Source organism: Podarcis pityusensis (genome assembly GCF_964106645.2).
Source record: "Podarcis pityusensis genome assembly, chromosome: 9".
NCBI classification, from domain to species: Eukaryota; Metazoa; Chordata; class Lepidosauria; order Squamata; family Lacertidae; genus Podarcis; species Podarcis pityusensis.
In genome coordinates, this window is record NC_138034.1 from 16,020,753 (window position 1) to 16,045,242 (window position 24,490).

Sequence of the window (24,490 nt, forward strand, 5' to 3'; positions counted from 1 at the left end):
CACAGTGTCCTGGTTTATTTGTGGTTTGGGGTTGGTGGGCATGGCTTGGGAGACATCTGTTTTGTGCTACTTCTCTCTGACCTTTGCAAGCTGTCAGTTTGTGACATCAACAGATGGAGATGATGTTGAGTCAAAGCTCTGCCCATGACAACATTCATTAGCTGCAGACAAAATTTCATCACAACTTCGCCATAGCTCAGGCTGACGCACCTTCGAATCTCCTATACTATCACAAGATTAGAATTCCAAAATGCTAGGCATTTAAAAAATAATAATTAAAATTCCATGAAACAGCTGTAGCTTTATTCATGCTCATAACGATGATGTTTACTGCTGGAGGATCATGAGGGTATGTAAGGAGTGTGACTAGAGCCACAGAACTTTTCTCAACTTGGACACAACCCACCGTTAGTGCAGAAAGAAAAACCCTGCACTCACTCTCTAATAACAGCAGCTTGTGACCAATGGTGCAGACAGTCAGCTCCACATTCACTCTTTAAAACGTTGGGTCAAACAACACAATAAAAGGTAAGAGCAGAAAGGCCTTGCCTTTCCAATGCTGTTTAAATAACATGATTCATAAAGCACCTGAGATTTGCTAAGTGCTGTACACAGATTACAGTCACTGCCCATATGCTTACATTTAAAAGACAGGAAACAGAATGAAAAAAGAATGGAAAGGAAAGTTATATAGTTCTTATAATGAGCAGCTTGGAAGGAAGCAGCTGGTCTCTCACCCAAGGCTATGGAGTGGCTCCTGCTGACCCATCTTTCCCTCTGACGTGAAATGGCTGTGTTATTATTATTATTCTTAAAACTATTAATTAAATCTGTTAGTCGCTTTATCCTACACAGGGTAATGCAAAGTGATTTACAACCAAATAGACAGATGATAAACCTCACATAGATACATTAAAACCAAGAGAAAAGAGAAATATGTTAAAAACATCCCACCCAATTCTAAAAGGTCACAAATAGTTAAAGGCCAAAGGCCAGGTTTTGCCTGGTGTTTAAAGATATATAATGATGGTACCAGGCAAGCCTCCCTGGACAGGGCATTCCACAAATGGGAAGCCATTACAGTCTGTTCTTGTGTTGCTACCCTCTGGATCTTTCATGAAGGAGGCACACAAAGAAGGGCCTCAGATCATGAGCACAGGTTCAGGTTGGTTTGTATGGGGAGAGGCGACTCTTGAGAAGAGACGTTTAAGACAGCTCATCTCTTGTCCAAGCCGATAGACTGGGCTTTGCCATGCTATTCCTCCTAAAGTAGCCATGTGAAAATACTGGCATGACAGTGAATAAATATGAAAGTAAACTAATCTGATGTATATCAGCGTTTCTCACATTTCTTCTAGAACCAGAAGCCTGCAACCAAGAAATTTATTCAATGTATGATGTAGACTCATCCCAACATTCATTGGCAGCTGGTAACATTTTAAATTTATAGGCCTTGCTGTTTTTCATCACAGCACTTATTTAGGAATGTTTGCAGAGTGCCATTACACATGTGCAGAGTGCAAACCCAGCACCATCAATTATTCTCTGCACATCTATGGACAGGGAAAGAACTTCTATGTAAGAGGAGGGTCCAAGTATAATTTTCAGACAAGATTGACTCATACCTCTTATTTAGAAATGAAGCCATACTGCATGAAATCTATTCATCTACATGTCTGTTGCCAAAAAGCTAAACACACAAAACATTTTAAAATGTGAGGAAAGCTTGCTTCTAGTTGCACACGGTCCCTCCCACCCGCACCGCCCCCAAAAGCAATTTAACATTCAAAAAGCAATTCAACATTGCTTTTTTCAGAGGGGGAAGAAAATGGCACTTACGGTACATTACTTCACTATTACCAAAATTCATTATATTTTGCAAAATATGTTTAAAAATAAAGTACAGGACAAGTGTCCAATATATATTTCATGTTAATATTGCAAAAATCACTATTCCACTGTTGCTCCAATATTGATGTACTAGTGGAGGCTGCAGTCCCATCATGTCTACTCAGAAGTAAGTGGGGCTAGGACTGCTGCAGAAAGACAAGAAACGAATTCACTGAATTTGGGGGTTTTGCGTTTATTTTCAATTAGCAGTGACATTATTTATTTGTAAGTTGGAATGTTTCTAGAAAGTCCTATTAATGGCTGTGTTGTTGGGAGACTGTGCGTGTGCGTGTTGTTTTAAGTAAGTTCTATGAATGCTCTCTTTTATTCAGAACTCCTTAAAAGTTGCCAGCATATGTTCATAACTACCCTCTTTGGCATGTTATTGCAGTTCTCTCTTAAATATAAAAAAAACCTGCCCCGTTTCACAACTTCCTGAGTGATCTACAGAGCAGGACTTTGTTGGTACTTTCTTTAACTGCCTCTCCCTGGGAGTAGGTGGAGTCGTCTTTTGAAAGCAGCCTATAGAAAATCTCACTCCTGCGCGTAACCCACCCAGCCTTTTCCTTCCTTGCAATGAATCTCTGCGATAGACTGTGGAATTGTGTGCGAGAGACCAGTGACCTCATAGTTGCTTGCAGAGCTTGGAAGGAGCGTGGTTTTCTGCAGCATGGAGCGAATAGTCTGAAAGAAGTGCTTTCTTGTTTCTCAGTAAACGAGCTTACTGCTCGAGGCAGATGTGGGAGAGGGCGGTTTTATGAGAGCGCAAACGCTGAAAGAGGAGAGGAGAAAGTGGCTGGAATTGCAACTTTCCGCGCACTGCTGCATCTCCCCTTGTTAGGATGTCACCATTGTTCAACTGGGTGGCGAAGGTAGGAGGAGTTTTAAACTTCATTCATCTCATTTCTTTCTATTTAGATATGCAGATCAATGGCTATGTTTTGATGGTGGGGTGCTGCAAGAGAAAAATGCTGCTGGAGAGCAAACGTTTAGTTAGAGGAAAGTTAAGTGGCTTTTTAAAATGTGCAAAATCTGAGTGAAAACGCCTAACAGTTACAACCATTATGTATGTTTACTTGGAAGAAAGTGCCACAGTGTTCAGTGTGAATTCTTCTCCAATATTTGTGTTTAGGATTGCAGTAGAAGCTAGAATTCTTGTGTTACAGCGAATTTGTAGGAGTTGGTGTATGAACATTTTAATATTTATATGTAAAAGAAGACAATTTGCATCAGTTTAAATCTGGGCATTCTTGTTGTTCTGAATAAACATAGTTCACCTAGTTTACTCCAGAAATTGAAAGAGTCCTTTGGGATAGCTTCGGACTACGTTTGGAGATGGACAGCCCATAAGCAATAGTGGCAGAGGTTGTTTATGTTTTAGTTATTTGTTCTGGAGTGTTGATAGCAGCTTCCACTGTAACTCAGCTTTCTTTCAAGTGTGGACGCTGAGCAGCTCAAAGGGTTAAATGTGATAAGTGGGGTTTTTTGTGCGTCTGAAGAGTTAATAAACTGATGGCCGGTTCTAGTTTGTGATTCAAAATGGGGATATGAGACAACCCAAAAAACACATCCTAGAAATGAATTGAAAAATGAGGACATAAATCTTGGACATAAGTTATTTGACATTTATCTCATTTTCTTATGAGTACACATTTTACTATGGAATATAATACCTTCAATTTCTTCCTCAAGAGTTTGTGTGCTAATATCTTTGAACACCTCAAGAAAATGAAGTTAGTGAAAATTGATGCATTCCTCTTCTTCTATTGTCCAAAAAGGCATAATCCTCTTTATTAAATGACTAAAACAGCTGCTTATTTTTTATCACCTTTGTACCTCACCGCTGGGTCTTGTATAAAGGGTGTGTTCTGTATACTCAAGTAAGCAGTAGCTTATTCTTCTTCCTGTTCTTTATTCTGTGTTCAAATTTCCTGTCCTGACTGGAATTGAAAATTCTGAGCCTTGCTAGTGCCCACAGGAATTTCCATGTTTCTAACTGGAGAGTGAAGTATCTAACCACTTATGTGCTTTCTTACTTTCTGTCACATGGATTTGTGAATGAAATACCTATCCACTTACTGTTGTCTTGGATTCTTACTGTTGTCACTAGGCTACCTTCGGCTGTCCTGAAGGGAACCAGCAAGTTTCTAAACATAATCTCAGGATTGTTCCTCTTGCCATATATATACACTTAAGTGACATTTTGGAGTAACAAAGTAGGATAAGTCTTTTTTTCTTGATCTATTCTTGGCATCCGCTTGTCTCTGGAGTCAATTGGGGAGTGTGCCTTATCTTAGTCACATGAACAAATTGAGCATATTGGAGTTTAGAGTAGGAGTATTGACAGAATGGGAGAAAGTAAAGACATACAATACTGTCTTGGCCACAATACGTTGTACAGTTAACTGATTGTTGTTGGACTACAAATCCCTTGCCATGCTGACTGTGGCTGATGGTATTTGGACCCCATAAATTTCTAGAGGTCCACATGTTGCCATCCCTGCTTTACAGCTTTCATTATATCCCCTTCCTGCTGGCACTGCCCATGATTTCTCTATACCAGGTTTCCCCAACCTGATGCTCTTCAGATGTCTTGGATGAGAACTCTCATCATCTCTGTCCATTGGCCGTGCTGGCTGCAGCTGATGGAGCCCATTGGAAGGACCAAAACTACTGTACTCTAGGCTGTTGTTCTGTTTTACAGATGAGGAACAGAGAATTTGCTAATGCCATGAGTCATTACCCGATCAGAAGAGAGTCCTTGTACACCCAGGAGTGACCTAGTTCTAACCTTTTACAGCACAGTAGCCTTTACAGAAAACTTAAGTGTTCAAAAATACATGTCAAAGCCTTTCCCTTAATTCTGTTCTAAGTTGATAACTTTTAATAGTTACTATGCTGTGCTTTTCACTAACCTTTTCCGTCTCTTTTTGACTATAGCATTAACCATTCTAAATCAATTCATTAAAAAAATTCTTTGAACATTTTGAATTCGTGGGTGAAAATATTAGCCCCTTCTACACCTGCTCTATTTTGGGTCATCCTTTTCCCTTTGTTGACAAATATTTCAAATTTAAAGAATGGAAAGCATGTGGCTTATTGAGACTCAAAAGACCTTTTCCATCAAGACACTCTGGCAAACTGTCTGCAAAAAGCCAAAGGCCTGGCATTTTTCCAGGTGTTCAGTAAATAAGGGGGAAAGGCTTAGGTCTCCAAAAAAATAATAATAATTATGCACTCAGCAAAAGAGGGCCCCACAATTTGCAGCATTGTTCTTGAAAATATCACAGGTGTGAGTGTTGGAAGCAGACTGTGGTATTACAGTTCCAAAAGAGGCAATGGAACTCATGGACTGCCAAACATTTCCAGGCAAAACTGGTCCAGATTAAAGAAGTTACCTTGGATTAACAACTCCTTAACACCAAACTGGGAGAGGGTGCAGGGACACAATCTGGCTTGCTGATGGTGGTAATGCCAAGACATGGCAAGGCACTGGAAGAGGATTTTTAGGACTGTATCGGACCTGGGCAATTAATAGATCACATTAGAATTCTCTTTGGTACAGCAAGGTTGGAGGTAGCTAAGGACATTAAGGAGCTCACGGATAGAAAGGTTGTGGAACATTGTCAGTAGAAGAACTCATACATAATAGCAGAGAAATAAAAATATGGTACCCATTTATAGTTTAATGGCATTAAAGATTCATAATCTGGAACATTTTCACAAAGTGTGCTGCTCTGTATCCCATTTTTAGGACCAGAGTACAAAAGTCTTATAGGGAGTTTTTCTCTCCTAACTTATGTGCAACAAACATGTAGATTGTCATGTGTGGCAGCTGCATGTACAGGTGTTTCACTGCATATATCCATAGTAGCAGTTGACTTTCTGGAATGCATTAATACATCTATGCAGTTTTTTTAAAAAAATAGAGCCCATGAAAGGCTCTGCATGTGTGTGTAAGAGAAAGAGAGAGGAGAGAATGAATTTCAGTCCTCTGTATTGATAAGCCAGAGGGGCTGCACACTTTATGTAGCAGTCATATTTGCCTTAAGTGCACTGGTTTTACAGCAGTGTTGCCTGCCACAAACATTAAGTGTGTGAAGGCAAATGCATACCTCTGCCTCCTCAAACCCCACATTATCTTTTATACCATACTCAGATTGTACTTTATCCCCTCTGCGACGGGGCTCTTCTGCTTTTGACAGTAAACCTGTTTGCCTCTGTTCATCTCCCAATCTGTTATCAGCTACTGCAGCCTGTTCTTTACTAGTCAGCAACAGTGCTAAGCAGAGAGGTACAAGACTTCTTTCACACATGATCAAGCTAAAATTGAAAACAAACAGGTAGAGAAGCCATGCAATGGTTATGGCTGCAGCAGGTTATACTTAGCTGTCCTACTTACTTTAAAAAAAGACACACACATTTTTCATAAACTTGCTTTGCAAAATATGTATAAGTTGTGTTAGTAGTTCAACCTGAGAAGGGGGGAAAAACTGTAATTGGTCTGTATCTTCTCTGTGTGCAGCTGACCATCATTATCCTCCCTTGAAATGCTTGTTTGGCAAACATGTTCTTTATCTTCCAAAGGAATTTGATGTTTGTTAAAGAGAGACTCCTCCACCATTTATAACTTGCATACAGGAGCCAAGAAAATGGCAAGATCTTGCCTCTGGATAGCAAAATATCACTTTCATGTTTCCATTGCTCTGTGTCACCATCCATACTGTTGGGACTGTTTTAATTCCCATAGTAACTGCTGAAGTGGCTAATTAACATAGAGAAAAGAAATGTATAACAATCTCCATAGTATTTGCAGGATCTGAATATAGTAAAGTATCATGGAAGAGCAAAAGATCCCTAGGCAGTTACTGTTTATGGAGCCAAACTGACCTTTGAGAGACACTGGATAAACAGTGCTTTAATTATCATTTTACAGCACTAATGTGAGAGTTACTGAGCCATTTCCTGTGTAACCTGCAGCATGAAAGCTCAGAGACTATGACCTCAGTCATAGGGAGGAGAGAATAGATACTTCATCTTGCTCCTTTTCACTCCTAGCAGCCACAGCCTGCAGGGATCCTTCTCTTTTCCTTAGCCAGCTTTTCATACTGTCACTGGTATCATGGCTGCCCTATATTGAACCTTTGTCAATGCAGTAGTGGACCAGGGGCCCTGCTCTGTCCTGGATTTTAGGCAAGTCAATCGAAAAGTTGCTTTGGGGTTTTCAACAACAGCAACAACACCAACGCTCAACAACTTTTGGGGTGTCATTGTCTTTACTTTTTGAAATATGGCAACCCCATCTAAACAGATTTTGACTAATCTGTTTTACATATGAATAAACCTACAGGGAAAACTGTGGCCTTTGGGGAACTGATAAGACTACAACTTCCATTATCTCTGACCATTGGAGTCCAACATTGCTGTCTGGGATTGATGGGAGTTGGAGTCCAACACCATCTGAATGGAAAAAGGTTCCTCATCTTTGGTTTATCTTATTTATATGAACACTGGTTTTTGAATTTGTAAAGACTTGCTAGTGCTTTACCAGTTATAAAAACACAATGGTCTGTGCAGCTGATTCTGGCTCGAGATCAGCTTGCTCATTTGGGAATCAATATCGACGCAACAGTAGCTCCTTTGAGGAATTCACTCTTACTTCGTTTAAATGATTTAAACGAGACATTGAAAATAGGAACATGAATTATTGAAATGGTCACTCGTAAAAGCTCCCTAATTAGAATTTTAAAGGAAAGGAGCCATCAGGATGATAAAAGAGGGGTTGTAGGAAAGAGCCATAGCATCAGGTCACCCTCAAACACAATAATTTAAAATTTAACAAATGACTACTCAGGCTCAATCCTATGCACGTTTTGGATTGGATAAGTCTCAGTGAACTCAGTGGTGTTTGCCTCTTAATCGTCATGTATTGGACTGCAGCCAGAAGGCTTTTAGCATTTGTTTTGCTCAAATTAGTCCATTTCCATTTTAATGTAACCTGAGCTAGGCCCAGCTATTGTGGATACTCCTCTAAACCCTCTGCAGACCAAGGGGATTTTTTGGGTAGAAAGAAGAACATATCAAAATCTGTGCTGGATGTCATAATCTGAATCCTGTACACATCAACTGCCAGAGGCTGATATGGATGGAGTTAAAATAGGGATGGCTTTATCTTTTGGCTGCCCCAGGTTAAAATGGGCACCCAGAAACTCTTATTTTCAAATGCCCTATGATAAGCACCATGTGCCTTTTACATTTAAGAAGCAGCTTATATACTGCTGGCTACTAGTCATTTAGTCAGGGAGATGTAGCACCCAATATAGAACCACACTACATCTGCAATAGCATCTTCATTTCTGCCATGTTCCAGTGCTATTTTCCATGTAGAAATAAATGCTGTCAACACCTGTTCTGCCCCCCCCCCCATCAGCTTGGAAACTACATTTACTGGATTGTTATTTGTACAATATAGTAGTTCAGTCTGCTAGACTTCCTGCTGTTAGAGAAAGATGGTGATCTGTACATTTCCAAAACATGACTGTAGCCTATGTAAAACAGTACACGCTTCCTGTGTGTGAGGTCAGGTGTTTAATCTTGGCATCTGCACTTAGTTTTGTGTTTAAAGGGATTTTAGAAACCTCTGCCTGACATCCTAAAGTGTTGCTACTAGTCAAAGCCAATAGTCAATGCAGGCCTGACTCACAACAAGACAGCCTCTTGTATACTTGTTAAGCTATGGCTTAACAATGAAAGAGGGACACTTTTATTTTCTTCCATTATTATTATTATTATTATTATTATTAATTGAATTTATATATCACACAGTGAGAGAAGCCAACTTTATTGATTCCTTGTGAAACCATTATTTAAAAGGACACGTGCTCTCATATCTTTAGAATGGGGCAGCTGCATCCTCTCCAGCACTAGGGCTATTTCCTGTTCTAATTATAGGACTAGAAACCAGGGATTTTTTTTCCAGCCAGAACTCCCTGGAACTCTGTTTCAGCACCTCTCAGGTGGGTGCCATTACCATTGCAAGAGAACAAGGGAGGTGTACATGGTGAGTTCCAGCACCTCTTTTTCTAGAAAAACAACACTGCTAGAAACTATAGAAAAAGTTGCATGGTAAGGCTTGCAGGATATATTTCTTAAAAGGGTTCCAGTAAATAGCAAAGGAAGGCTACAGTGTATCCCTATTTCACTTAAAGAGCTTTAACGCTTCTTCTTACTTGCCTAATCCAAAACGTACTACAAACTGGTAGCTGGTACCATCTGTTGATTGAGCAACAGAGAGTTTTAAGGCCTATGAAGAATACTTGTCTCAGTTCCGAGAATGATTTGGGTTAGTGTTGAGTTAGAACTACACCAGTTTCCCCAATCTTTAACCATCCTACTTCCTCAAATGACGATAAACCCTAAAGGACTCCAGCGTCACACTGATTTCCTAACTTTACTTTGCCATTTACCAAAAGCAACTTTGCTATTTAATAGGAACATAACAAACAGCCTTATACCGAATCAGGCTGCAGGCTTATCTGGCTCACTGGCAGCAGTTCTTCAGGTTGGCTCTTTCCAGTTCAAAATTTCAGGGAACGAACCCAAGGCCTACTACATGTAAATTATGTCTACCACTAAACAATGGCTCTTTCGCAAAGGAAAGGTTCAGTGTGCATGTAGCTTCCCCAATAGTTGTGCAGTTAGAGAATGCATACGTCCCTTTCTTAGTGACTTCACCAAAATGACATAGGCTTATCTCACCCCCATAATGCGTAACAATCTCCCAGACCATAACACCTTTTTACATAACCAAGAGGTTTGTCCTTCATTATACACAGATAATATAGCATAGCTCTAACATAGCAGGCAGTTGTAGAATACAGGTTAAAGGTGATCCACAGCGACAATCAATAGTTCCTGAGTTAGAAATGAAAGCTCCCTCTGTTCTTACAAGAAAAGTTAACTGAAAAATTAGCCCCAGGGTAAAAAAGGTAGGAAGGTAAGATAATAGGTCAAGGGAGACTCAGATCATTCCCATTGCAGTATAGAACAGAAGGCAGGGCAGGTTCCTGCTTGTCCTGTCCAGAGAATGCACATCCTGTATCTGGAACTGACAATACCCAGCAGCTAGTGTACTGCTGGATCTGGACTTTGAACGGTGAGCAACCTGGTCTTCTAGAAATTGAAACAACTCTCACTAATGTAGGCACAGATCTAAAAGTATTATATTTGATGCATGACAACTTAATGCAGTATATTCCTAATGCGCTCCTAAATGCACACTGAATATTAAATGGTTGATTCCTGAAAATGGAAAATAAGGTTAGGAACCTAATGTCTTAGCTGTTGCTGATAATGTGTTTTTGAGAGCTAGTGAAAAGGAAAAGAGGTAGCAGAAAATTTGTGTACAAATACTAGGAGATGCTTGAAAGAGTTTGCTTGAAAAGTCATATTTTTCCCTCTTTCAGCAATCAACTGCATAATAAAATGCTTGTCCACAATCAGTGCTGTTTGTCCAGTACTGTGTTAATGTAAAGGATCTTGATATTAGGTATACCCATCATTCTGTACTTAATCCATTCTTGGCACAGGTTCTGCCAATACCAGATCTGAAGCTCATCTGGTTCAGTGCCCTCCCATAGTTATCAGCCAATTCCCATCCTGAATGGATTGTTTAAAACGTTGCTTCTCAAAGCAGTGTGAAGAACTAATCAGTATTTGACTTGGAAGGTGGCCTCTTTTGTGGTAAAAGCTTCCAATCTCAGGAAAAGATATCTGTAATTCATTTCAGATTATGCTTCCAACTCTACAATTCTATGATTCTGTGGTAGAGTTTCTGATTTTTTTGAGAGACGAACATTCTGACACGTCTCACCCATTTTTACATTTTTAGTTTTGTTTAGCAAAGATCTAATAAAAAGTTTCTCATTTCGCTGTACAAACATATACTCTCTCTCTCTCTGTTATATATATATATATATATATATATATATACACACACACACACACACACACACATATACATATATATATATATATACACACACATATATATACATACACATACACTTTTATGTATAGTTTTAAGCATATTTTATTTCTTCTCTTTTGATGTGGTCTACAGACTAACTTAATACATTATATTCTATTTAAAGAAATATTTCTGCTTCCATAATATAGCCTTCCTCCTGACATTGAAGGGCAGGATCCTTTTCTTAACACTGCAAACAAACTCTGGATTTTCCCTCACCTTCCCTCAGATTGCATAATTTTTTCCCGGTGCTATATTAACTGAAGAGAATGCAAACACCAGCAGCCCACCCACAGTGGGTTTTCTGTTGCTTGTGCTTTGTTTTTTGAAACTCAATATAAAGCCCTGTGTGGACAAGCCCAAAGTTTCCTATGCGCTGGGAGCTGCACAGTGATGTTGTTTTAACATTGAAGGAGCACCCAAACATTAATTTTGTGTTTACCTGGCTTTCTACGGATATGTTAGTGCAGTTGCAGGTCAGACAAACGAGGAAGATGAAGGTGCAGCCAGTACTGAACAGAATCAAATATTACTTTACCCATTCTAGCCTCTAAGTGTAGGAAGGCTTTTTCTCCCCTGTTAGTGTGACTTGGTCCCCTGCAGCCCTCATTTTTGGCTAATGTTGTGTGGGGATGCATCTGTTTGATTGCTGCGTAACATCCCACAGGTTATGGCTAGAATCCTGACAAAATATCAGTGCCTTGATCAGATAGTTCTTTGTATCAAACTTGGATGCATAACTCCTAATACAATGTTCATAGAGTACCATTGGACTGCCAGATAATAAGCAGTAGGGAACAGAGCCAAGGCTGTTGCTGGACCGTACTACTGTCTCTGTGCCTAGAAGACAGAAAGAGGCTTGGATTTCTAATTCAGAAGCTATTGTTTGCCGCTGTGGGTCACCTGTAACCTGTAATCTACAACTGCCTGCCTATAAATTGCCTGCTTGTTACCTACAGCAAGTAATTTTGTTAGAGCTATGGTATATTTTCTGTGTATAACAAAGGACAAACCTCTTGGTTATGTAAAAAGGTGCTATGGTCTAGGGACCTAGATAAGCCTGTAGTTTGATTCACTATAAGGCAGCTTTTGATGTTGAAATCATTATTTACAGTCCTAAATTAGTGATTGTGGGTCCTAACTATAACATGTATGAAATGGGAAGTTGTGTATTTAGAATTACCTGAACCCACAGTTATTTGCAAAAGAAAGTTTATAAAAATAGCAGTAGTATTTCATCTCCTAATTTTTATTGGAGGACGACAGGGTCTTTCTCAAAGGAAAAAAGCATTATAACATAAAACATGAGCATTCTAACTTCACATATTGGTCACAGGCAAAATATTAATACTCAGTAGTACTCAAAGGTTTTGCCTGGACCAAATAAATGCTAGGTACTTACATCATTGTACTGCTAATACTAAATATGGGTAAAGTCCTTATTCATACCAGCCTTAGAACAATGACATTTTTTCAGTGCCCTTATTATTTAAATAGAGCCATCAAAATTGCATGTCATTTTACAAAGTGCAAGAGGGCAAGTTCTGCTCTTACTCAACTCCTTTTTTAAAACAACTACTTAATATTAGTTCAGAGTGCAACCAAACTGTATGTTGACTGAGTCATGCACCGTGCTCAGAGAATGAAGTAATTCTTCCTGTCTCATTTTCAGACCATTCTTGTTTCCTTATTGTAATCCTCTGACTAATGCTATCAAAATATGTCTGTTATCTATAAAAAGACCTTCTGAAGTCTTTGTCAAATCCAGAGGCAAATATTTTCTATTACAGTTAAGGATGAAATTTGCACCTGCATTAAAAACACACACACAAATGAATGCACGTACAAAGAGAAAAGAGTTTTCCAGAAGGGATTTTGTTTGATGCTTTCTGGGACATTATTTCTCTAGTTATGTAGAGAGATGGTTCTAAGAGCAGAAGTCTTACTTTTTACTCCTGCACTGCTTGTTTCACCATTCATTCTGAGCAGCTACATCTCTGTTCTGAAAAGCTGCCTTCTATGGAAAGGGGAGTATAATCTGAAAAAAAGTATGTATTTTACAGGCTAATACCATCAAGCTTCAAATCAAGAAAAATATTTTTAAAGCCAGAAAATTTGGTGTGATTTCAGTGTTACTTTTGTGGTTTGCGAGCTACTTCCACATGCTTGGTTCCTTGTCATGCCAGTAACTTGTTAATACTAGAATTGTGTGTGTGGGTAATTGACAAAGTTGCTTCCCATACTGCTGTCACCGCTTCTTAGGGTACAGCAGCCTGGTGTGGGCAGTAATATCATCTGGCCATCTCATATGGTCCTGTTTGTGAACAACAGTCATGCTAGACTCATGGAATTGGCTTCATGTTTGAAATCTGCATTTTGCTGAGCTATATTTACTTTTCCCTAAAGACAATTGTCTTTGTTTATGACTGCCTGAAACTCCTTTCATACCAGAACATACCCATGCACACACATAATCTGGTCCTAATCCAAATACACTTTCTCTTGTTCAGGAACAGGAGGGTATTAGGTATGCACAAAGATTTACTGATTTCCCCATATGACATCAAGCCCTAAACATCACATTAAGTAGTTCTCAAGAGTACACGCAGCTACCATTGTTCGAAAACACTGAAAACAATGGATTTTAAAAAGAGAGCACAAACAGCTTTGGGATTAGAGTACATAAAAAGCCCCCATGCACATGAGGAATACTGTGCATAACACTTTGGATCTTAGCCTCTGTATTCCAGGACAAGTTCACACACAAGCATGTATGTCACTTGATTTCTCTTCACTCAGTGATGATAACTGGCAGCTTACTGTGTGATCTGATTTCATTGAAAATCTTTGTGATATGATAATCGTCTCTGTTGGGTTAGATCTGTGAAGGCAAACTACACATATATTGGTTTTCCTTTAATGTTGGGATGGCCAAATAATGAAGATGCCTCTAGCTTCCAAAGTTAATTTGTACAGTGGTTTTTCTGATCCCACATCACTTTCTGTCACTTTAAAAACCCCACTTTCTTCCTCTTATTTGAGTAGCTCTGATACTGTCATTTTCTTGCAGGTGCCTGAGATCATAAGCACTATCAGACAAGCAGGAAAAATTGCACGGCAGGAAGAGTTTCAGAACAACCTCTCAGATGTGGAAGATCCTTTTAGCAAAAAATTTGAGGTGCTATTCTGTGGCCGAGTGACAGTAGCGCACAAAAATGCACCTCCAGCCCTCATAGATGAATGTATTGAAAAATTTAATGATGTTAGTTATACCAAAAACTTGGATTCTGGTCCATTCGCTCAACAACATGAAACTGTCAACCATTCTGGAGGATTTTCCATAAGTGATAAATTCCGATCCGTCTTCCAACCCTTAGTTAATGAAGAACAGGAGAAAAGGCCGATGCGGAAATCCTACTCTCAGCCTGGACTGCGTTCTTGTGCTTTCAAGAGAGATTCACAAGCAGGTTGCCTGAAGACAAGTAACAGCTTTGTCAGATCCTTTGATGAAGATGCTGTTTCTCTGAACTTAAAAAGTCGATTTATTCACGGGCAAAACGTTCAGCCAACGGATATTGCTGGGAACCGGATAATGTTGTTCACGGTAAAACAGAGCTGTTGTGTTTAATTAATTAATTGCATTTCTTTCCCACCTTTTCCTCCAAGGAGCTCAAGGTGGCATACATGGTTCTCCTCCTCTTCATTTAAGCCCCACAACAACCCTGTGAGGTAGGTTAGGCTAAGAGGCAGTGACTGACCCATGGCAGAGTGGGGATTTGAACCGTGATTTCTCAAGTCATGGTCCAACACTCAGTGACCACCACACTGCATTGGTTCTCTGATACCATCTCTGAACACTGGATAACATGGTTACAGAAATGGATATCCAGAGCTTTTGTGCATTGCTACTAGCTGATTTGAAGTTAATTGAGTTCAGGTGTGTGTGTGTGTGTTTTTATACAGAGAACAATGGAGTGCTTTCTGTTTACTGTAGCATAAATCTGCACCACTTGTCCTCAAAGCCAAACTCAACCCTACAGGATCACAGCTAAAATTTATTTTCTGTGCTGTGGCTCTTGATCTTGTAGCTCCATCAAATGCACCCATTTAGCACCACTGCTTCCCATATTTGGCATCTTCCTTCTTTTTTTAAGGAAATAGATATGAAGTAATAAAGGAAAGTACTTCGGTTCTTGCACTTCCTCACCACCAAGCAACTGCACTGTGTCCTCACATAGTTAGAATTAAGAACCTGTGCAAATTGCATGTCTTCCATTTAGGCCCGGGCCTCTATCAATGTAGAAAGTAAGCACAGCTCACTTTTCTCCTCCCCCCCCCCAAAAAAACCCCACCACATCTTAAAGCTTACAGACTATGATAGTAGTCCTGTAAAATCTCAAGCCTTAAGCTGGCATTCTGCACCTGATCACACCCTGTAATATTCCATACTGTATCTATCACATACAAACTATGGCATGTGGAGCAGCTTCAACATAACTGCATTTTAAGTAGCCCTTGTTTTGTGTGTGTGTGTACGCCATGTGTAAGATGGAAGCCTAAATGTGTGTAATACTTTTAAAGACCTTCCAATTAAAATTGGGCAGAACAGAAGACTGGCTAGGCTTCCCCTACGAAGCTCTGCTTTAACAGACTATGAGGTAATGTCTAAGGCTTAAAACAGCCATCTTCAAGCAACTTCCCTCCACAGTAGTGTGGCTTGGTTTGGGATATCCTGGAGTAAATTATGTTACAACAATACCCGAACACTTTAATGCTCTGGAGACAATACGACCACACGATGCAAGTGCTCACAAACAAGAACCTGTCATTCACACATCAATTTTTTTAGGTAAACCTTTGAAACAACCTGAAAGGTATAATGTTTGATTGAAGAAGCCCTCTGTGATTTACCTTCCAGTAACACTAGATTATATTGATCAGTTAATGTTTAACCTGTTTTAAGTTTCATAGACACATAAGATGACACACTGTTTCTCCCAATATGCCAGCTCACCAGAGAGAAAGAAAATGAGCTAAATTTGTGGGAAATACTGACATTGCATTTTCATTCATGATTATAACTCTGACTTCAGTCTATAACTCAGAAAGTTCTCTGAGGTGCATATGGAACTCCTGTCAGAGGCAGGTGCACATAAATGGAAAAACATAAAGTCTCCTCTTTTGAAGTTACTAAGGAATGATTGTGTGGAAGCTCTCATGCGTACTTTGGATCTTTAGGGAGAGGGAACATAGCTCATTGGTAGAGCACATGACATCTCCAGTTAGAACAATGAGGTAGCAGGTAATGTACCTGGCGAATAACAGCGCAAAAAGTATGATGCTAGATGAGCAAATAGTTTCATTGGGTATAAGGCAGCTCCTTTTGTGCCGTGTGCAGGGTTGGGCTAAATTCCTAAACAAGTGTGGTGGTGGTTGTTACCCACCCTTCACCCGAAGGTTCCAGGACGAGTTACTGCAATCTAAAATACAATATGAAAGTCCTAGTTTGCATTGTGGCTGATTTGTCATGCAAAATTCAGCACACCCGCTACAGTCTCAGAAAATCATATTTTTGTCTACAAATTATTTTGAAGGGCGCAACTGACTAATATTTTGTTTATTTTTTTCAGATTGGCCAGTCTGAAGTTTACATCATCAGTCCTGATACCAAAAAAGTAGTTATTGAGAAAAGCTTTAAGGAAATTTCATTTTGCTCTCAGGTACCAAGCATTTGATTCCTTCTTGGTTCTTAAAAACTTGGGTGTTGTTTTCCACAACAGGGCAGTGGTTTTCTCCCACTAAATTCCATTACACCATTTAACAAGCCAGGATCTTTGCCCTAAAACCAGCGTATGACTCAAAGAAGGGAGGGGACATGCAGAGGAATATGTGGCAATGGTTTATAAAGTTTTGGGTGATCATTTAGGTGCAGGAAATAAACTGCTAGGGAAGAAAATAAACTAAAATTTGAGTGAGCAGAAAGTAACAGTTTTTTTACAGTTAACTTGTAAAAACTGCTCCCATTAAAATCTGATCTCTGATGGAAGGACAGAGTGATTTTCTTATCACTTAAGAAATGTGTCAGGGTAGATTTCTATAACCATTGTAGTGATGACCTTTGCAGTCAGTATGTGGTGGGAACACTGTAACATTAATATTTCTGTCTCATTTGCAATTAACTTCTTCAGCAAACATTTTCCCAGCAACTAGGGACATAGCTGTCAACATTTCCCGTTTTTTAAGGGAAATTCCCTTATTCCGAATAGGATTCCTCGCAAGAAAAGGGAAAAGTTGACAGCTATGATTAGGGATCCCCTTCCCAGTTTGTCCAAACCATGAAGGCATCAAAGCTCACTGAGTGTGACATTCCTTTGAATAACCAAGTTCTGTGTTAACCCCAGTACATTTGAAAAGATACACAAATCCCAGAAATTTACTTTTTAAAGGAAGTTTGTCAGACAGTAAAGGAACTTTTGTCAAAGAGAGAGAGAGAGAGAGAGAGAGAGAGAGAGAGAGAGAGAGAGAGAGAAAGCTGTGAGTCAGCACTTAGCAGGTTGCCCTCAAGGTCAAAATTTAGCTTTCTCAGACCAACAGGAAATAAATTCCAAATTTAATGACCCAACTCCCTCTCCCAGTCCTTTTGATTGCTTAACTAGTGGCCCAACCAATGGGAAAAACTGTACACATGCTCCTGTTTGCTGTCTCTAGAGAAAGGAGGGCATATGCCACAACTGTACATCCTCCCTTGGACGCCAGCCACAGGCTGTTTCCATGGTATCTGTTGGCAGTGATGCTTTAAGGCTTGAAGATGGGAAAATCATTCTGTTTTGCTTCTGTTCTTATGAAACAAGATTCTATAACTTGAGATGCACAACCTTAATGGATATTAAAATGTAAAAATCTGAGAAGTTTGGGTTTATAAAAGTATTTACCCAATTCCTCATGGATATCATTCATTCATCAACATTTATGCTGTATGTTTTAATGTTCCAAGGTCACATGGGAACAGTATCTGCCTATAGGCACCAAACTGTACCTATAAAAACTATTATTTTGGGTTCTGTATTTACTGCCATACTGTTTTGCCTTGAATTACATTGAATCCTAGAACTAAGGGTATTCTATGCTACATAAGCATTGTCTCCTGCATTTCCTTGTTGCCTAACTCATTCATCTTTTGCTCACACTGATTACTTCTTGTTATGTGTGCCAAGTCAGAGAGTCTTCATTTCTTAATCATGTTATGTTTTGTTGGGCTCCTGGGCATCTTAGACTTAAAGCTTTAAAGCTCTCATAATGCAACACAACTTGCAATTAGAGACATGCAGTCTCACCATACCTTGAGGGAATCCGTTGCTCAGCAAAAACACCTCCTCCGGTGCTCAGCCGTCCTTGTAGCTTCCATCTGCACTCTACCATATCTTCCTTATCTCCTTGCAGAGGATGAAGTACGATCCATCAACCTCTCTTGCTGCTTGCATGGATCAAAACCATCCTCTGCTACCATATTTTAGGATTCAAGCCTTTATCAGGAGAAACTGGCCACTCTCCAGGCACCCGGCTTGATCTCCTGTTGACCTCCCTGTCTGCATTCCCCAGCAGGATCCAGGCAGAGGTCGCGATAGGCGATCCTTCTCAGCGTGAGAAGAACACACCCCTCTTTCCTGCCCCCCCTGGGCAGGGGAGAGAGATAGACAGAAACGTATTTACATTCCTTTATTTCTGTCTTTGCAGCGTTACAAAAATCATGTCTGCTCTCTTCAAGCTTCAGCAGTCGAGAGACAAACTCCTCCTGTACTTCCTGTACAGCTCATATTACACTCTGAGCTAATTCCGGTGCCCTCTGCACTGTGAATTGACTGTCCCTCTGTTTCCCACGGAACAGTCCCAACATTCCCATTATGTTTTGCTTTCAAGCTACCAGCTCGCGGCCGCATTGCTTCTATATCGTAACAGTTTTCTCATTTATTGATTTTACCCCATCTTCAAATCTAAACTGGGGCTTTTTGTCAACTGCATCCCTTAAGAACTCCAGGGGGTTGGAAGCATCTTAGCTCAGCTAAGAATTGGACATGGGGTTCACATGCACCAGCACTTACTGAAGCAGGGAGCTCCACCAGAGTGTCTTCTCAGTTGAGCAAGTGATGTTTGAGGGTTGGTGTGTTTTTTTTAAAGTTCTCCAAATATTTTGTCAACTTCACCACGTGATCAGCAACATGTGGGCCTTACTTTGTTTGTTGGCGAAGAAATTAGTTTATGTGCTTTCATGTTTTTGAAAGCAATTGGCTGGCTGTTCTCCTTTTAATATCTTGGGAACTTGACTGCTGACAGAAGGAAGGGGTTGTGGCTTTTTTCCATGAACAAAATGGAAACTTGAAGGCCGCTCTTTGAAATGTCATCCAGTACATGGCTCTCTGGGCTTAATGCCACTCCACCACTCAACCTACTGATTACTTTTATGTCAAGCTCTGGGCACTGAGATCCATACCAAGCAATGGTTATTGATATTCTGCTTCTCTTCTCTTCCTCTCTCCTTTTAAGAAACATGTTAATCTCTTCATTAGAAATTAGAAATGGATTGGATTGGATCCAGACTACATTAGCTTCACTTAACTTCCATTAAAACCAGTGGACTTAGGACTTCCGTCCCATTGGTCTCAGTACAAATCAAATGCAACTAAGGAAACAGTGTACAGTGGTACCTCGGGTTAAGAACTTAATTTGTTCCGGAGGTCCGTTCTTAACCTAAAACTGTTCTTAACCTGAGGTACCACTTTAGCTAATGGGGCCTCCTGCTGCTGCTGCTGCACCGCCGCCATGCGATTTCTGTTCTCATCCTGAGGTAAAGTTCTTAACCCGAGGTACTACTTCCGGGTTAGCGGAGTCTGTAACCTGAAGCGTCTGTAACCTGAAGCGTCTGTAACCTGAAGCGTCTGTAACCCAAGGTACCACTGTAATCCAAACACAAGATTCACTGGGCTGAGGCAGTTTAGATTTGCCAGTCTTGGGCTTTCATTGTATAATATGCGTGTGTATATATTTTTTTATTTCCCGATGGATTACTTTTATTTTCCTGCAGTTAATATTTATTTTGCACGCCTTTCACAAAAGTTTGTATGCCAAGATGCTGCTTAGCGGACTAATTACAAGTCTTTACCTAGCCTTTATGAATCTTTGATATTATTGTTTCTATTGTAGGGAATTAGACATGTGGATCACTTTGGATTTATCTGCAGAGAGCCTTCGGAAAATGGAGGCTTCCATTTCGTTTGTTACGTGTTTCAATGTACAGATGAAGCTCTGGTAAGAATCTTTAGAAAACAAAACAAAGAGGTGTTGGACATAGAATGGCTTCTATATAAGGTTCTTATTTACTCTGAAGCTTGATATTTGTCACTATTGGGCTACTATAGAATAGCAGTTAATACATTGTTCATTAGCCTTCTTAAATACCAGGTCTTCACCCCTAGTTTTCTTTGCTCCAGGTTGATGAGATCATGATGACTTTGAAACAGGCTTTTACAGTAGCTGCTATACAACAAACTGCCAAAGCACAAGTCCAACTCTGTGAAGGATGTCCTATGCAGTGCCTGCATAAACTATGTGAAAGGATAGAAGGTAGGAATTATGCAGCATGGTACATGTTTACTTAGCAATAATCCATACACATTTTTTTTTAAAAAAGCAAACATTCAAGCATGAAGTGCTTTGCCAAACTTATGTGTATTTAAAAACAACTTTGCTACTTGAGCAGTACTCGAGAAGTCTGGAGAAAAGTCCTTTTCTGGCAAATATTTGCATATTACAAGGTCCAAAATACTAAAAAGATATTTTTCAACACTTTCATGTGCTGGATAGAAAAACTGGGGGGCAAAATAGGCCAAGAGAGTGTTGTTGAGGTTGGGTTTTTTTGTTTTTTTTTGTTTTTTTGTTTTTGCAAGCCCAAGAAAGGGTCTTTGTTTTTTTAAAAGTGTTAGGTATACAGTCATACCTTGGTTTTCAAACAGCTTAGTGCTTGAACGTTTTGGCTCCCAAACGTCGCAAACCCAGAAGTGAGTGTTCTAGTTTGCGAACTGTTTTTGGAAGCCATATATCCGACAGGGCTTCCGCAGCTTCTGATTGGCTGCAGGAGCTTCCTGCAGCCAATCAGAAGCTGCGCTTTGGTTTCCAAACATTTTGGAAGTCGAACAGACTTCTGGAACGGATTCCGTTCGACTTCCAAGGTACGACTGTACCTAGGATTCTTTTAAACTTCAGAAGGGATTGTCCCTCATATCTTAAAGGACTGGTTGAAAGATGGTTTTGGCTGTAGCTAAACCAGTGCAGTTTGCTTAGCATCAAACAAAATGTCTCCACTTGGTTCTCTTCCTCCAAGTTTCAGCAGGGTTTGTTAAAGTGGCGTCCATAACCAAGCCCCCAGTGATTGGCTGCTGTCTGGGTCTTCTTCCTGTTGCGAGCTTATTCTTTTCCCTTGCTTGTAAAAGCATAGATTGTGGTCACAGTCACTTCAGGTTTTTGTTTTTTGTTGTTGTTTGGGGGTTGTTGTTTTTTGTTTTTTGCTTCTCTGCTTTTCGCCTTAGTGTGGTGTGTGTAGTCCCTGTCTGTAAAGCTTGTTTTAGATGGACATGACTTTGTGAATATTGCCTGACTAGGTATTGATAATACTCAGAATAGAACAATTGAAATAAGTAGATGTGACGGACTTAAAACTATTGATTTCAGTGGGTCTACTCTGAATTGACTGTAGTCAGATACAACCTGTCTAAAATCATTTTGTTTACCCTATATTTGTTCTCCTGTTGCTTGTTAGGGTTACATCCTTCTAAAACTAAACTAGAAATCCAAAAACATCTAACAACGCTGAACAACCAGGAGCAGGCCTCAGTCTTTGAAGAAGTTCAGGTAACCCTCTTGCCTGTTTCTTGTGGAGGGGGTGGGGTGGAACAGGAAATATGTCCTTTAAAGTACTCAGATATTTATTATGGTGGATCAAAAGAAACAACAGGCCCTTGGCTCACTAGTGAAAAATACTGGAAATTCTTTTTAAAATGTTGGAAATTGTAAAAGAGAGAGAGAGATTTCTTATGAAGACAACTAGATTAATATTGGGAGCTGGGATTGCTGCTTCCGGCATTCCTTGGCAATTAATGACAGAAGCAACTGATCACAGTAATTGACTTCACACACTTCTGTGGTCCGCATATCTGCTCTTGTCCAAAGAAGTGTGAAACCATGTAGAAGCCCAACAGGGCTTGCTTTTCTCAAAACAGCAGGGCTACCCCCACTCCATGTTACATGGCAAGCTGTCCTCTCTTGTTGTAGTCATATCTTGAAATCTCAGTTTAGCAGTTATATAAATTAAAAGGCTGTAAGTAAATTTCAAAAAAAAATTATTCTTCTACCTAGAAATCTTCTATCTAAATCTGTCAAGGGGGCAATTTATTTATTTTTTCCTTGATCCTGCTTGTATCTTCACTCCGCTGTGAATCGCCTATTTACTTATTTATATGGGGCAGTGTAATCCTTTTTTCTCGGCTTGGGTTTTGTTTTTGAAGTTTGTTTTTTTTGCTAGCTAAATTTGTTTAGTTTGTGATGCTGTTGCCATCTACCGGTATTTTAGGGTACAAGCAGAAATTTAACCATACAATGTGCTGACAAAATTTAAGTAATAGGGCAAAATCTGGATGGCTAATATAGATGTTCCCTTTTTCCTATTGCAGAAAATAAGGCCAAGAAATGAACAGAAGGAGAATGAGTTAATAATCTCTGTCCTGAGAGTTATGTATGAGGAAAAGCAAAAGGATCATATCCACCTTAGTGAAGCCAAGCAGGTAGGCAATTGTAAATCCCCCCCCCCCTTTCCTATTGCTGGAAAAGATCTATGGTGCATAAAATGAAAATGCCTTTTCTGTAAAGGTCTGCACATGATCTATATTTTCTGAAAACATGTGGCACAGCCCTTCTGGGAGGATTACATATTTAAATGCTGCCCTGTATAACTCACATGTATTTTGTTGTGTGAATTATTTGATGTGTTTTTTTGAACTTATTGTGTATGTCAACGGCTTTGAGGTGTGTGTGTGTGTGTGTGTGTGTGTGTGTATAGCGCAAAGTGGTATATAAATGAATCATGAATTAAAAATGAAATTTAAAAAATTTAAATCCTTGCATTTAGATAACTAGCATGTGCAGGCTAACTCAACCAGCGAGAAGTAGTAAAGTGTCTATTTTGACATTGCACTGAGTGGTGAATATGTGCCATTGCAAAGGAGGAAAGAAAGCAACATTAGTTTAAGCAGAATGCTCTCCTGTGGCAGTAGCTGTGCACTGAATTGAACAGTAGACTACAACATAAGTGCAAGCCCACTTGAACCTTTGCCGTTATTTTATGCAAGCATCCATCCATATGTGACCCTGAGTACTTTCTCTGGCAACCATCTTCTCCAGTAATTGGAGACAGTCTTTACATTTCCTTGGAAATACTACTTTCTTTCCCCATGAAGGATGCCTCAACCACCTGGCTCTCAGTTCTGACTGCCCAGAAACTTGTACACAAGAAATAAATGCAATCCAAATTGCTGTGTCTAGGACATATTTTGGGGTGAGGGTGGGAGCTGATTTGAATGGAGGGGAAAGCTTTCCTTTCCTTGTGTAAGGGGAAAAATCTGATCCGTGTAACAAATATTTAGCCTTTTAGAACTTTTTTGTTCCAAGTTAGTTCTAAGTTCAGAACGGGCGTCATACAAATTGTGTGACACTTCTAGAAAACATGGAAGGATGTCTTCTATGGAAACTTGTTCTATTTGTCCCTATTTTCTCTTTTTAAACAAATGTTTGTTATTTTAACTTTCTAGACGTCACAGTCATCAGTAGAGGCCATGGGAAATGAGATGCCAAGCAGCACACCCCGGTTCAGACTGGATATGTTGAAGAGCAAGGCTAAAAGGTCACTGACGGAGTCATTAGACAGTATTTTATCTCGGGTAAGGCTCTTTAATTTTGTTATCTTGTGTCTGATGGCATCGTATATGTTAACTGAAAGAATTTTTTAACATAGTGCAGATATCCAGTAATTTGATTGGTGATTTCTTAAAATAGAAAGGAAGGAAAACATTGATGACTACGCAAAAGGTTCACTTATTAAATTAGTACTTGGCGGTCATGCTTTTGCTAGTTTCCAAGTTGCTTGCAAATATCAGTGTGAGTGACCTTTTTGAAGGAGGCTGTTGTTTCTTATGCAGAGCAAGGCTATTCTTAGTCCACTCAGGAAATTAAATTTAATAATGATCTCAGCACAGTGAGAACTTTGGGGGGTTATTGCAAGGAATCGTATGAATTTTCAGATTTCTTTATATATGTGTGCCTATATAATATGAGGATTTTCTTGGTAGGGGAATAAAGCCAAAAGTCAACTGGAAAGTTCTGGAAGTATTGATTTGGACAGCTCCTTATCTAGCACACAAAGCACAACAAGTAAAGTAAGTGAATGTCAAAACATAAAAAGTAACAATATATGTTACAATTTTAAAATTATTTCCTAAAAGGCAGGTGGCCCGTTGGGGGCGCACAGTT

The 24,490-nt window shown here is 39.6% G+C and overlaps 1 protein-coding gene across 5 annotated transcripts in view; it reads left to right on the forward strand.

Annotated features, from left to right (window-relative positions):
- Positions 1–24,490, forward strand: part of TBC1D1 (TBC1 domain family member 1) — a 77,348-nt gene that overhangs the window by 24,247 nt on the left and 28,611 nt on the right. For 4 of the 5 annotated variants that reach the window (XM_081019813.1, XM_081019815.1, XM_081019814.1 and 1 more), the window contains exons 3-10: positions 13,989–14,522; positions 16,549–16,638; positions 20,117–20,221; positions 20,404–20,536; positions 21,729–21,820; positions 22,639–22,749; positions 23,773–23,901; positions 24,310–24,396. In XM_081019813.1, coding sequence (XP_080875939.1) covers positions 13,989–14,522; positions 16,549–16,638; positions 20,117–20,221; positions 20,404–20,536; positions 21,729–21,820; positions 22,639–22,749; positions 23,773–23,901; positions 24,310–24,396 — 1,281 coding nt within the window. Of the gene's footprint in view, positions 1–2,476; positions 2,763–13,988; positions 14,523–16,548; positions 16,639–20,116; positions 20,222–20,403; positions 20,537–21,728; positions 21,821–22,638; positions 22,750–23,772; positions 23,902–24,309; positions 24,397–24,490 lie in introns of those variants that run through there. The other variant, XM_081019817.1, reaches the window with a different exon arrangement.